Here is a 13,364-nt window from a genome sequence, read left to right on the forward strand (position 1 = left end):
TTGCCTTCATTCTAAGAAGGAAGAAATCACCTTAACGGGTGGACTGGAGTAGCTTGAGTGATTTATCAAGTGAACCAGGATAAAATCCTTGTGTGCTTTTCTATCTCTTATCTTTAGCACTTAAGTTCTCGAAAGATTTGTCAAAATCTTTAAGGTGGAAGCTTTATCTTGAAAACGTTATTCAAACCCCCCCCCCTTTCTACCGTTTTTCATACCTTCAACCCTGTCTCACCTTCTCGATGGCCAAACAAACTGCTCAACGAGCAAAAGATTGCTGCTCGCACTCAGTGACCTTTGAAGTTACACTGGCTCACCCTCACGATGACCAAAGAAACTACTCAAAGAGCGAAGAGAGTACTACTCGCACTCAGTGACCTCTCGTCACAACGGCTCATCTCTTTATGACCGAACCAACACTTAAAAATCAGGAGTTCCATCCGCACTCTGTGACCTTCCCGACACGGCAGATCATCCTCCCGATGTCCACACTTAGGTTCACAACCTTGTTAAACCCGCACCGTCGGCAATTCCCGTTTTCAAACTCTTTTCCACAACCTAAGTTTCCTTTGAAATTATTCTCTTATTAAGTAAAAGGTTCTTTCCTGAGTTAATATATTATGTCATTAATTTACAAAAATACCAGCTCTCTTTATTCTCTTATTTTCAAAACCTATCAAAATAAAGATTCCCAATAACCCCAAGTGACATCCCCGGGAAAAGCCTTGATTCTCAACACGGCAATGGATCGGACCGATTGTCACAGCTTGCCCAACAACACTCTCAAAAACTGTCATCACCATGACATAACCCAATGTAACCCACACTCCGCAATTGCATAACAAATGCATCAGTTCTAGTCAGTATAATCCCGGAGAAGCATATGCATAGATATCAAGAATTTGACATAACATAACATACAATCCAGTTTGACAGGAACCACAACAAATCGGCTGAAGCCTCAGCAAATAGCAATGGCATAAGCCTCAGTCAATCACAATCATCAATAATAAATATATGTCGAATTCCCAACACCTAAAGCCTTAACTAGCAAGTAAGTTACCTTCAAAACAAGCATATAGCACATAAAATCAAACAATATAATAGCCGAAGCGAAGTGCCCTCACCTTGGCCACTTTCTTTCCTAAGTTGCGACTTTGATTCCATCACGTCATTGCCCCTTGTACCGGCTCACTTTCCTTCCATTCTTTGTTCCCATAAAACAAGCTCTCAGTCTTTGTATGGTCAAAATGAAGAAACCAAGCTCACGGCCTAAAATAATTGTTTTTGGATAAGGACATGTATTTTCCCTCCTCAGCCCTTTAACTGATGACAAATTGATATCTGATCTGGGAGAGACCAAGCTACCCGTTGACAAGGGGTAGGAGAAGAGGGATCTAGACGTGTTGAAGACGCTCCAAGTAGGCAAGGTCCCGGGAGGGGCTCCTGCAAGACACTCCGATGCTAAAGTCAGTGAGGGGAGTTGTAAGAATGGTGAAGATGGAGAGAATACGTTACCTTTAGATAGAAGGAGTGTTCCCTTTATATAGGAGAGGCAGGATTAGGGTTGGAGCCATGCAACGTCATGCATGGCTCGTACATAGGGGCATGGATCACCGTTGGATCCCCTGCAGAGGAACAGTGATCCAACGGTCTGGGGGGCCCTACGGACCTGCACCAGCCAACCTACCCCTAGGGTAGTTGGCCTAGGTCAACCCCTATGTAGTGGGCCCCGGGTTCCTTGTCCTCACCCTTAGTGGTGGGGCTCGGGAGTAGGGGGCTCTTGGCTTCCCCCAGACGGCCCCTTATCTGGGACTTTTGGTGGGTCCGGCCCTGTCCTAGGTCCCCTGTCCGTCCCCGGTCAGGGTTCCCAGAACAGTAGCCCCCTAGCCCTGGTCGGCTGTTACAGCGGAGCGGGGGCTAATCGTGTCCTGGGCTGGTGGTGTCATGGAGGTGCTCGGGGTCGTTACGTAGAGGTCAAACATTTAAACTTTTATTCATTAATTTATTCCTTAATGGTGGGGCCGTTCGGCCATTACATTTAGTACCCCTAGAAAGGGGGTGTTACTCGCATGGCGTTGTAGCGGAGGCGGACGGCCCTTAGGTCCCTGTCGAGACCCTCTCGTATGGCCAGAAGGGAGGCCAGCTCGGCTTCGATCTCGCCCATCGTTCCCGTCTCTTCGCCCCTGTGTTCCGCTGCGGACACCTCGAGGCCCCAAATTAGCATGTTAACCTCCAGGCGGCGTCGGTGCAATTCCCACATCACCTCCGTCCGCTCCAAGAAGGTCAGCAAACTCGCCTTCAGTTGGGGGTCCAGATCCTCTGTCAGAAGCCTGCTGACCAGGGATCTGACCCTATCAGGGGTGGTGACCTGCGTTTGGTAGGAGTAGTATAGGTCGCAATCCAGAGCCTCGGCCCTGAGTGCCTTCAGGTAAGTCTCTGTGGAGATCATTTTGTCTTTGGGGTGAGTGTGAAGCCTGCAAGGGGGGTGGTTACTATTTATAAACGAAACGTTCGTGGGAGGTAACGCCCCTTAGCGTTTTCCCATGCGTTTCTCTTGGGAAATGAGAGGGGCATTAAATTCTGAGGTCGGTGGTAAATGCGTCCCCCCTTAGGTTGTATACACCGCCTCGACCGACCGGGTGGGGCTCGGTGTTAGGACGACCGGGTCTAGTACCGAGTGGGTTGTTGCATGGTTTGAATCTGAGAAGTCAAAAAGACGCGGGAGGATGGAACGGTGTGAGGTTTCGGGCCCACTGCATTTAATGCACCTGACTCTTGGGATGGTACGTGTCGTTTCCGGGTGGGTCGCGTTGCTTCGCTAGTCCTCTCTCACGTGCTTTTGGAGGCGTGTGTCGCTTCGCCGTCACTGCTCCCTTTCTGACGTGGCAGGGTTTGATTGGACGATGCCCCTTGGTTTCCCCAAGCGTCATGATTAGGGAACCTAGGGCTGTCGAAACGTCACGTCTCCCTCCTCGTTTTCTATAAAAGAGAGGGGAGGGGGATTCATTTGCACTTTTGCATCTCTGAATTCTCTAAGCCCTCTCCCTTTTCTTCCTCCAAGTTCCGGCGTTTCACGGTGGTGTCTTCTTTCGCACGGTGGTCGTTTGGAAGTTTTTCCAGTTTCTTCTTGTAAGTCCTCGCTTCACTTGACTCTCCTTTTTAAGGTTTTAATTTTTTCTTTCTTCTAGCATAGAGGGTAGCTTGCTCCTGGGGGAGTTGGGAGTTTCCCCTCCCCTGGTGGCCCCCTCTTGCGGCGGGGGAGATTCTCTGTGAGGGTCTGCGCCGCCGCACGGTCGCGTTTTCCTGCCTAGGGCAAAGATGGACTCCGGGTGGGTCCTTCTTTGAGCCGATTCCAACGACCTAGGTGTTGATACGGCGTTTTCCCTTGTGCAGGTGTCATTATGGGGAAGCCTACCCAGAAGAAGAAGGGCAAGACCGTAGACGAGGCTTCGGGCGTGGCCTTAACTTCTAGGCCCCGGTCAGGGGCCCCCAAGAATAAGAAGATCGACCGGGAGAAGTACCCGCATCTGAAGGGGGACGAGGCCGTGTATGACAAGTGGTGCCGCACCATTCTCGCTCTCCCGTCGGAGTACGCAAACGAGAAGGAGGATTATTTCTGGAGTCAGCGTTTTATGTCGCAGACTCAGATCGGCCCCGGTCACATGGTGTATTCGCCGGGCAAGGAGGAGCGGCTACCTCACACCCCGCCGTTCGGGGTGTACATGCATATCTACACCATGAAGAAGGTGAGGGTGAGGATGCCACTCACGGACTTTCAATGTGACGTTCTTCGCCATATGGGGGTCGCGCCGTCGCAGCTCCATCCCGGCGCTTGGGGTTTCGTACGGGCGTACGAGGTTGCTTGCGTCTTGTTTGGCCAGAAGCCGTCGATTCCGCTCTTTTTCCATTTATTCGAGGTGGCCCACACTCAAGGATATGGCGGGCACGGTATCGTGACCTTGAGGTCGGGTAAAGACCTCCAGATCTTTCACCCGTTCGCAGAGTCTTACCGGGACTTTAAAGATCAATTCTTCCGGGTGGCGCCTATTACTCCGCCCCCTCACTGGTGGTTCGAGAGGGCCCCGAACGGCGGCAGTCGCGCCCGGTTCCCGCTGACTTGGAACGCCAAGCACTACGACGTAAAGATCAGTGCTTTTGGTTACGAGGCCGGGGCCTTGTCGGAAGTGGACTTGGCCTTCAAAAACCTCTTGGTGGCTGCCATACGGAAGGAAGTAAGGGGTAATCCACCCAAAGAATTCTGCATACGGCCGTTGTGTTGTTACGATCTTTGTACTTATAGCGTTCGTAAGAACGCTTGCTTGTTGCGCGAGAGAGGTAGGGTGTTTTTGTTACTATGTCCAAAGTGTTGTGTGCCCTTTCGTCTTACTAATTTTCTTCTTGTAATCTGTTTGCAGGTGCTAAGATGGAGATCAATGCTGCCTTGGTCGCTGCTCTACAGGTTCCAGTTGATGAGGTCGAGACTGACAGTGAGGGGGAGCAGGAGGTGCCCCGAGACGAGGGTGATGGGCTTGGCAACCAGGAGCAGCCTTTAGCCGGGGCTAACCCCGTTGGGGCCGGTCATAGTGGCCCGGTCGGTGGCGAAGAAAACGTAGACCCCGGGTCGGGCTCAGGGAATCCCGAACGTCAGCCGGAGGGTTCCCTTGAGGGGAATAGGGCCAGCTCAGAGCGCCCGGCCAAGAGGACACGCCGCTCCTCAGGCGAGGGGGTCCGTTCCCCTGAACGAGCGACTCCGATTGCTCAAGTGGGTCCCACGGAGCCAATTTCTGTGTGGGGTCGAGATGCGGTGGACACGGACGAGCACAACAACCAAATCGATGATCTGGTGTACAATGAGCTTTGACCAGTCGTTCCTGAGCACAAAGGAACCCTACAATCTCTTGAACTTTGCTCTGAAAGCAGTGCTTCAGACTGCCTCCGTCATTCGGCATGTGCAGCAGGGGCCGGTGCTCGACGTGGAAGAGGTCAAGGAGCAGTTGAACGCCGCCGAGGATAAGTTCGCTAAGGCGGACAAAGAGTTGGCTGACTCCAAGAAATCGGTTCAAGAGCTGACCGCTGCTAAGGCGAAGTTACAAGGGGAGGTGCATGAGGTGACGGCCACGGCCAAGAAGTTTGCGGAGAAACTGGAGCTGAGCGAGAAGGATAATGATTGGCTGCGCTCCCGGGCGGAGAAAGCCGAGCAGGCACTGAAAGACGAGAAGGCTGCTCGAGAGAGAGAAGTTAAGGAGATGGAGACCCTGAAAGCAAGCAATGCCGAGCTCAAGAAGAAAGTTGCCGATCTGGGGGCTGAGAGAAAGAAGTTGAGGTCGAATCTGAAGGAGATTCACAAGGCTTCCTTCGACAATGCTCTGGCTCAGCTTGAGGTGGTCCATCCGGGACTGGATGTGGGCCCTCTTCACTACCGGAAGGTTGTGTTGGGGGGAAAGATCGGGACCCTGGACGACCAGAAGCAGTTTACTCCGACCTTTCCAGCCGAGCCAGCTCCTTGAAGTTCCTGTCTTTTCATTGTAATTTGATGTGTTTAATGACCGTCTTGCGTTTGTATAAACTTGTGGTTTTTCTTGTCTTAATTTTCGTTATGTGTTTGTAAAGACGTGTTGTTCCTATTCTTCATCGTATTTGTAAGAACTTGTCCGTTTGCTATTTTGAATTTCAAGTAGTGTTATTACTTCTTTACCCGGTTCCCCGAACAGGGTACTTTAATGGTTACGCTCCCGGTGGGTCTTTGTGCCCTATGGGTCTTTTATTACTTCGTGCCCGGCGGGTCTTGGTGCCCTATGGGTCTTTTATTATTTGGTGCCCGATGGGTCTTTTATTATTTTGTGCCCGATGGGTCTTTTATTATTTGGTGCCCGGCGGGTCTTGGTGCCCTATGGGTCTTTGATAATTTCGTGCCCGGCGGGTCTTAGATAGTTTGTCGATGCGGTTGTATATATTGCTAGTTCGAATAATTTAAATTCAACATAAAAACTGCTTCATTTCTGCGCTTGGAGCTCGTGGCTCTAGTCGTCTACGGCTTGGACGAGATGGGTGTGTACCCTTGATTACAAAAGATTAAAGTAAAAGAAAACACTTGGACAGATAGCGGGTGCTTGGTCGGTCGCGGCTTAACTATAGTATCTTCTCAGGTTGGTTGCGTTCCAGGTGCGAGGGATCTCTTTTCCTGCGAGGGTTTCCAGCTTGTATGCTCCCGTGCCAGTTGCTTCGACCACCCTATAAGGGCCTTCCCAGTTGGCTGCTAGCTTTCCCCGCTCGGTTGATCGTGCCCTGACGCTGGCCTTCCGGAGGACCAAGTCCCCTGTGGTAAAGGAGCGGAGAACTGCTTTCCTGTTGTAGCGGATGGCTGCCTGCTGCTTTGCGATTAGCTCTCTGCAGTTGGCTACCGCTCTCCTTTCAGCTAGGAGGTCGAGGTCTTCCCCTATGAGTTGATCGTTCTGGTTGGGGTCGAAACCCGCTGTCCGAGCGCTCGGTTCTCCTATTTCAGCCGGAATCACAGCTTCTGTGCCAAAGGTAAGGCGGTAAGGGCTCTCCCCCGTAGTCGAGTGCGGAGTGGTGCGGTATGCCCACAGGACGTGATCGAGCTGCTCGGCCCAGTCGCCCTTGGCACTCCCCAATCTCTTCCGGAGGCCTCGGAGAATGACCCTGTTGGCCGACTCTGCCTGCCCGTTCGTCTGGGGGTGTTCGACAGAAGTGAATCGCTGCTTGATGTGTAGCCCGTCCAAGAGGTCCCTAAACCCTTTAGAGGTAAACTGGGTTCCATTGTCTGTGACCAGGACCCCGGGGACTCCGAACCTACTTATAACGTTCTTGTAGAAGAAGCGTTGCACTCGAGCTGTGGTGATCGTTGCTAGTGGCTCGGCTTCGATCCACTTGGTGTAGTAATCCACTGCTACTACCAAGTACTTGAGTTGGCCGGGTGCAGTGTCGAACGGGCCCAATAAATCCATGCCCCACTGGTGGAAAGGCCAAGGACTGACCAGAGAAGAAAGACGGGCAGGGGGAGCGTTGTGCAGATCGGCGTGCCTCTGGCAGGGGTCACATTGCTTGACATGCTCCGCGGCGTCTTTCTCTAGGGTGGGCCAGTAATAGCCGGCTCTGAGTACCTTTCGGGCAAGGGAACGCCCGCCCGGATGGTGGCCGCAGCTGCCTTCGTGGATTTCTGCTAGGACGTAGGCTGCTCTGTCCTTAGCCAAGCACTTCAGAAGGGGGGTGGAGAATCCCCGCTTGAAGAGATCATCATTAACGATAGTGTACCAGGAGGCGCGTCGTACCAACTTCTTGGCTTCAGCTTTCTCCTCGGGCAGCCATCCTGATCTGAGATACTTGATGATCGGGGTCCTCCAATCGTCTTCAGTACCGATCGGCATCATAACTTGTCCCACTGGACGATCGGGGTCAGCTACGTAGGGGAGGGCTAGGGTCCCCTGAATAACCGTTCCATTCAGGCCAGGCTTTCCCGTGCTGGCCAGTTTGGCCAGGGTATCTGCGCGATCATTCTGGGCTCTGGGGACGTGGCAGAATTCCACTTTGGTGAAGGTTGAAGCCAGTCGCTTCAAATGGGCCAAGTACTGCTCCAGGATGGGATCTTTTGCTTGAGCTTCACCGTTTGCTTGTGAGACGACTAGAAGTGAATCGCAGCAGACAAGTATCTCCTTAGCTCCCAGGTCTCGGGCTGTGACCAGTCCCGCAATGCAGGCCTCATACTCGGCCTGGTTGTTTGTAGTTGGGAAGTTAAAGCGGAGGGACTGTTCGACCACCATCCCGGTGCTACTTTGCAATACGATTCCAGCCCCGCCACCTTCCTTGTTGCTCGAGCCATCTACGTTGACCACCCAGGTAGTCTCGGCAGGGGGCTCTTCCTCATCGGTGAGTTCGACCAAGAAATCCGCTAGGACTTGTGCTTTAATGGCTCTCCTGGGCTCGTAGCGGATGTCATGCTCGGAGAGCTCGATGGACCAGCTTACCATCCGACCGGCTAGATCAGGCTTATGAAGGACCTGTCGGACCGGCTGATCGGTTCGCACCACAATGCGATGAGCTTGAAAGTACCTCCTTAGGCGTCGCGCCGTGGTTAGTAGGGTCAGTGCCACCTTTTCCAGCATCTTATACCTGAGCTCCGCACCCTTCAATGAACGGCTGACAAAATAGACTGGTAGCTGCCTTCCTTCCTCTTCTCTGATTAGGACAGAGCTAACTGCTTTCTCCCGCACGGCCAGGTATAGGTATAGTGTCTCCCCTGGTTTTGGGCTAGTCAGAATAGGGGGGGAGGATAGGGTCTCCTTCAGCTGAGTGAAAGCAGCGTCGGCCTCCGCCGACCACTCAAAAGTCGCTCCCTTCTTCAGGAGGGTGTAAAGAGGCAGGGCCCGGAGAGCAGCCTTTGGCAAAAAGTGGCCGATCGCGGCCATGCGCCTGGCCAGCTGTTGGACTTCCTTGACTGTGCGCGGGCTCTTCATATTCATGATCGCCTGACATTTGTCAGGGTTCAACTCAATGCCGCAGTTGGTGAGCATGTACCCCAGAAACTTCCCGCTTCGAACGCCAAAAGTACACTTGTCGGGGTTGAGGCGCATGTTGTGCTTCTTTAACTGCTCGAAAACGACTGCGAGGTCTGCCGCGTGGTCTCCTCCCTTTGGGGTCTTGACTATAATATCATCAATGTAGACTTCGACCGATTTCCCCATTAGGTCCCCGAAGATTCGGGTCATCATCCGTTGGTAGGTCGCCACTGCGTTGAGGCCGAAGGGCAGCATCGTGTAACAGTAGGTGCCCCGGTCGGTGATGAAGGCAGTTTTCTCTTCATCGTCCCTATGCATGGGAATCTGGTTGTAGCCTGAATAGGCATCCATAAGAGAGAGGTATTCGTATCCCGAGGAACTGTCGACCAGCGCATCAATGCTCGGTAGGGGAAACGGGTCCTTGGGGCAAGCCTTGTTGAGGTCAGTGTAGTCGACGCACATGCGCCACTTCCCATTTGCCTTCTTGACTAAGACCACATTAGAGAGCCAGGTCGTGTACTTGACCTCCCGAATGATTCCGGCCTGAAGCAACTCTGTGGTCTGTTGCTGGATAACCTGCTGCTTCTCAGCGCTCATCTGCCTCTTCTTCTGAGCAACTGGTTTGAACTTCCGGTCGACGGAAAGTCTGTGGCTACAGAAGGCGGGGTCAATGCCGGGCATGTCGGCTGACGACCAGGGAAACAGCTTCCCATTGGAAAGTAGCAATTTTTCCATTCGTTTGGAGAGGTCTCGGGGAAGGTCCCGAGCTATGTTGGTAGTGTTCTCTGGAAGGGGACCGACCTGGATGGGGTGGGACTCCCCATCGGGTTTGAGGCGTTGGTCGTCTCTAGACTGGTCCACGCGGGGGTCAAGGTCGGTCATGAAACTGGTGTGTTGAACGTGAAAGTTGTTCTGCTGGTCGTGCATTTTGGACTTCTTCTTCTTCCTTTCCTCCCTGGCCAGTCTGCAGCTGGAGTTGTAGCAGCTCCTCGCCATTTCTAGATTGCCGCGTACTGGTACCGCCCTTCCTGCCCAGGGGTACTTCAGCATCAGGTGGTGGGTGGATATGATCGCCCTGAAAGTGTTGAGGCTTGGCCTGCCAAGAATGGCGTTGTACGTCGTCGGACACTCCACCACCAGAAAGCGGGCTTTTATAGTCCTGCAAATTCTGTAATCTCCCAAGGAAAGGCAAGTATCAAAATATCCTAAGGGTAGGACTCTGTCCCCTGTGAACCCAACCAAATCATGGTCGTAGGGGAGCAGGTCTTTCACCGATAGCCCTAAGCTCTTATAAGCATCATAAAACATAATGTCCGCGGAACTACCTGTATCGATGAGTGTCCTTCGGATCTTACCGTTGCCGATCAGAGCTTCAATGACGATGGGGTCATCTTCTTCGCCGGTGTCCTCGCCGTAATCGTCCTCCGTGAAGGTTATGGCCACCTTCTGCCTTGGGGGGTGGAGGGACCCTGGTCGGGGCCGTCCAGCCGCTGACATGATGACGCGGGTACTCCTTTTCCGGCTGTTGTTGGTGGGACCGCCTGCGGCCCATCCTCCTGCTATTGAGCCGACGCTGACTAGATTATTCCCTTGTTGTCTTCTGACTTCATCCCGGCCGTGGCGGTCGGGGCTTCTTCGCCGTTCCCGGCTGCGTCCGCGACGCTCGGGGCTCCGGCGACGCTCGGGGCTGTGGCGACGCGGAGGAGACCTGTCGCGACGTTCCACCGATCGGCGTTTGGGAGGAGACCGGTCTCGGTGTCTTGGAGGGGTCGGTGACCGTCTTGGGGGTGGCGAGCGCGGGCGCTGGAGGGCCCCCGTCGACACAGCTACATACCTGGACAGTCTTCCTGCTCGGATTAGTTCTTCCACCTTGTCCTTGAGGTTCAGGCACTCGTCAGTGTTGTGACCCGGGCTGTCGTGGAACTCACAGATTCTCTTGGAATCCAGCTTGTCCCCTCTCGTCAGGAGTGGGGGGGGACGGTCTCTGAGGTCGGTGGAGGCTTTCTCCCTCAGGATGCGTGAAAGGGAGGAGTTCAGTGGGGTATAACTATCGTACTTCTTTCGCTTCGACTTCCGTTCGTCCTGACCCTTCCGTCGGGACTCTCGGGTCGAAGGTTGGTCCTTATTTTCCTTCAACTTCGGCGGTCCTTTGATCGCGAGCGTCTGACTCGCGGCTCTTAGGGTCGCGGCATCTTCCATGTTTATGAATTTTTCTGCTCGAGCTAGGAATTCCTCCAGAGTGTTGGCGGGCTTGCCGTCCAGAGAGGTCAGGAACGGTCCTGGCGCAAGGGCTGCAGTAGCCAGGACCAACCTTGTGTCGGGGAGGAGTCCGGTGATATCACCGGCCTCCTTGTTGAACCGATTGAGAAATGCCTTCAGAGACTCCTTCTCCTTCTGCTTAACCAAGGCCAAAGTCTGCGCGGTCTTCGGTATGCTGCGCACCGAGGAATACTGGGCTAAAAAGCATGACACAACTCCGTTCCAGTCGTGCAGTGAGTTGCTCGGTAAATTCTGGAACCAGTTCATGGGTCCTTTTCCAAGGCTCATGGGGAAACAGCGGCAGTATAAAGGGTTGCTGGCCCCAGCGTACTGCATCGCGCCCACGAAGAAGTTCACGTGTTCCTGCGGGTCGGTGTCTCCCTCGTAGAGCTTCACTTTGGGCCGTGCCCACCCCTGAGGGAAAGGAAACGCCATAATCTCAGGGGATAGGGGGCCTCCGATCGGCGCTGGGTAGGTGACAAGTGCGTTGCTGGCCCTGGGGCGGTTGTGCGTCTGGTCCCGGGTCGGGGTGGGGCTCCTGTGCCTAGAGGGGCTCCTGCGGGGAGAGTAGGGTCTCCGTGGTGTATGGCTAGCCACCCGTTCGGCCGCGGGCGCTCTGCGACGTGCTTCCTGGTAGTAGGGGGTTGGATCGGGCCCCCGGTCGTCTCCTCTTCCTGTGAAAACGCTGGCGGGGGGCGCGATCGAGTTTCCTGCTCCTCCAGTTGTCGGAGGCGGGCGCGGAGCATGTGAATCTCTTCCTGAGCGTCTCGGATTCTCATACTACGGGCTTGCTCTCGCCCAGCCCCGTTGTCCTCTTCCATTGCCCGGATGCGAGCCTCCAAGCGGCAGAGTGCCTCGTGGGCCGCATGCGGGGTAATGGCTGCGGGTTCCGGTGAGCGGGGTGGTTGCGGTTGAGGAGTCGGGGGAGGAGGGTGTTGGGGAGGAGGAGGGGGGGTTCTGCGATCCGTAGTTTCGTTGATGGTCTCCACATGACCCTCAGGAGTTGGTGCAGGACGGCGTGATGTCTGACGTGTCTCTACCATAGCTTGCTGGTTGATGACTTGAGGCGAAGGCACACGGTGCTGGGAAGAGTTTTACCAGATCCCCACAGACGGCGCCAATTGATCTGGGAGAGACCAAGCTACCCGTTGACAAGGGGTAGGAGAAGAGGGATCTGGACGTGTTGAAGACGCTCCAAGTAGGCAAGGTCCCGGGAGGGGCTCCTGCAAGACACTCCGATGCTAAAGTCAGTGAGGGGAAATGTAAGAATGGTGAAGATGGAGAGAATACGTTACCTTTAGATAGAAGGAGTGTTCCCTTTATATAGGAGAGGCAGGATTAGGGTTGGAGCCATGCAACGTCATGCATGGCTCGTGCATGGGGGCATGGATCACCGTTGGATCCCCTGCAGAGGAACAGTGATCCAACGGTCTGGGGGGCCCTACGGACCTGCACCAGCCAACCTACCCCTAGGGTAGTTGGCCTAGGTCAACCCCTATGTAGTGGGCCCCGGGTTCCTTGTCCTCACCCTTAGTGGTGGGGCTCGGGAGTAGAGGGCTCTTGGCTTCCCCCAGACGGCCCCTTATCTGGGACTTTTGGTGGGTCCGGCCCTGTCCTAGGTCCCCTGTCCGTCTCCGGTCAGGGTTCCCGGAACAATATCCTAACTCATTACATGGCTTGCCTTTTATAGGCTTTCAAATCTAATAAAATAGTGAAATTTAATGATGAAGAAATCCCAAGGACTGGATGTCTACGAGATAAAGACAAAAGCATGAGCTGTTGGGATAGTTATATACGTGTAGGATTGTCAAGAGAATGGCAATTGATTTAGCACTTGAATTGCATTGTCATGCTTAAATAGGAAAATGATTCAGCATGGGAATTGAAGTGTCATGCTTAATGACACTCTGTGACCGTGCCACGCAAGGGAAAAATTGAAGTTATAAAATATGCTAGTGATGAAGGTGAATATATATGTAATGAGATGATTTTGGTAGTGTAGGATTTAACTCTTAGAGCTATAGAAAAATATTAGAGAGATGAGTCATCATCCTAAAAATTATTAGAGACTCTTTGATATAATATAAGATTACTTTCAGCAAGTTTAAGTGATCAAGGAACAAAATATTAACAAAATATTATATAAAGTTACACAAATATACATATACATATATTAGCCAAACACGTAACCCCCTTTTTTTCTTTCTTTGTTCAACTTTTATCTTTTCTTTTCTTTTTCTTTTTAATAGGTTTTCTTCTTTATTTTAGGAAGAAATTAATAATAATATTAGCAATCCAATCATTTATATAAACACACAAGATACAAACAACACATCAACTTAAGCTTAATAGCGTTGTTCGCCCTTAAGCCGATAAGTAACTATTTAATTAAATCCTTAATATACCTGGGTCTTACAATACTACCCCCCTAAAATTGAGTTTCTCCCTCAAAACTCGGAGTCATAGAAAGCTCGAGAATATCATCCCCATTGAAACTATAAAATTAACTTTCCACTTAGTCACAATCGAATCACTGACTTATCTCAAGTTTTAACACTCTGCACAACTCAAAGCACTTCACGATCACTCTTA

The 13,364-nt window shown here is 52.6% G+C and overlaps 1 protein-coding gene across 1 annotated transcript; it reads right to left on the reverse strand.

Annotated features, from left to right (window-relative positions):
- Positions 1–6,125: 6,125 nt before the first annotated feature.
- On the reverse strand, positions 6,126–11,108 carry LOC130736617 (uncharacterized). The gene has a single exon (XM_057588428.1). The coding sequence runs from the start codon at positions 11,106–11,108 to the stop codon at positions 6,126–6,128; it is 4,983 nt and encodes a 1,660-aa protein (XP_057444411.1).
- Between the last annotated feature and the right edge of the window lie 2,256 nt (positions 11,109–13,364).

This window comes from Lotus japonicus, chromosome 2, assembly GCF_012489685.1.
Source record: "Lotus japonicus ecotype B-129 chromosome 2, LjGifu_v1.2".
NCBI classification, from domain to species: domain Eukaryota; kingdom Viridiplantae; phylum Streptophyta; class Magnoliopsida; order Fabales; family Fabaceae; genus Lotus; species Lotus japonicus.

Bases quoted from the DNA above. Each gene is read 5' to 3' on its own strand.
- LOC130736617 (XM_057588428.1), bottom strand. From the start codon at position 11,108: ATGCAGTACGCTGGGGCCAGCAACCCTTTATACTGCCGCTGTTTCCCC.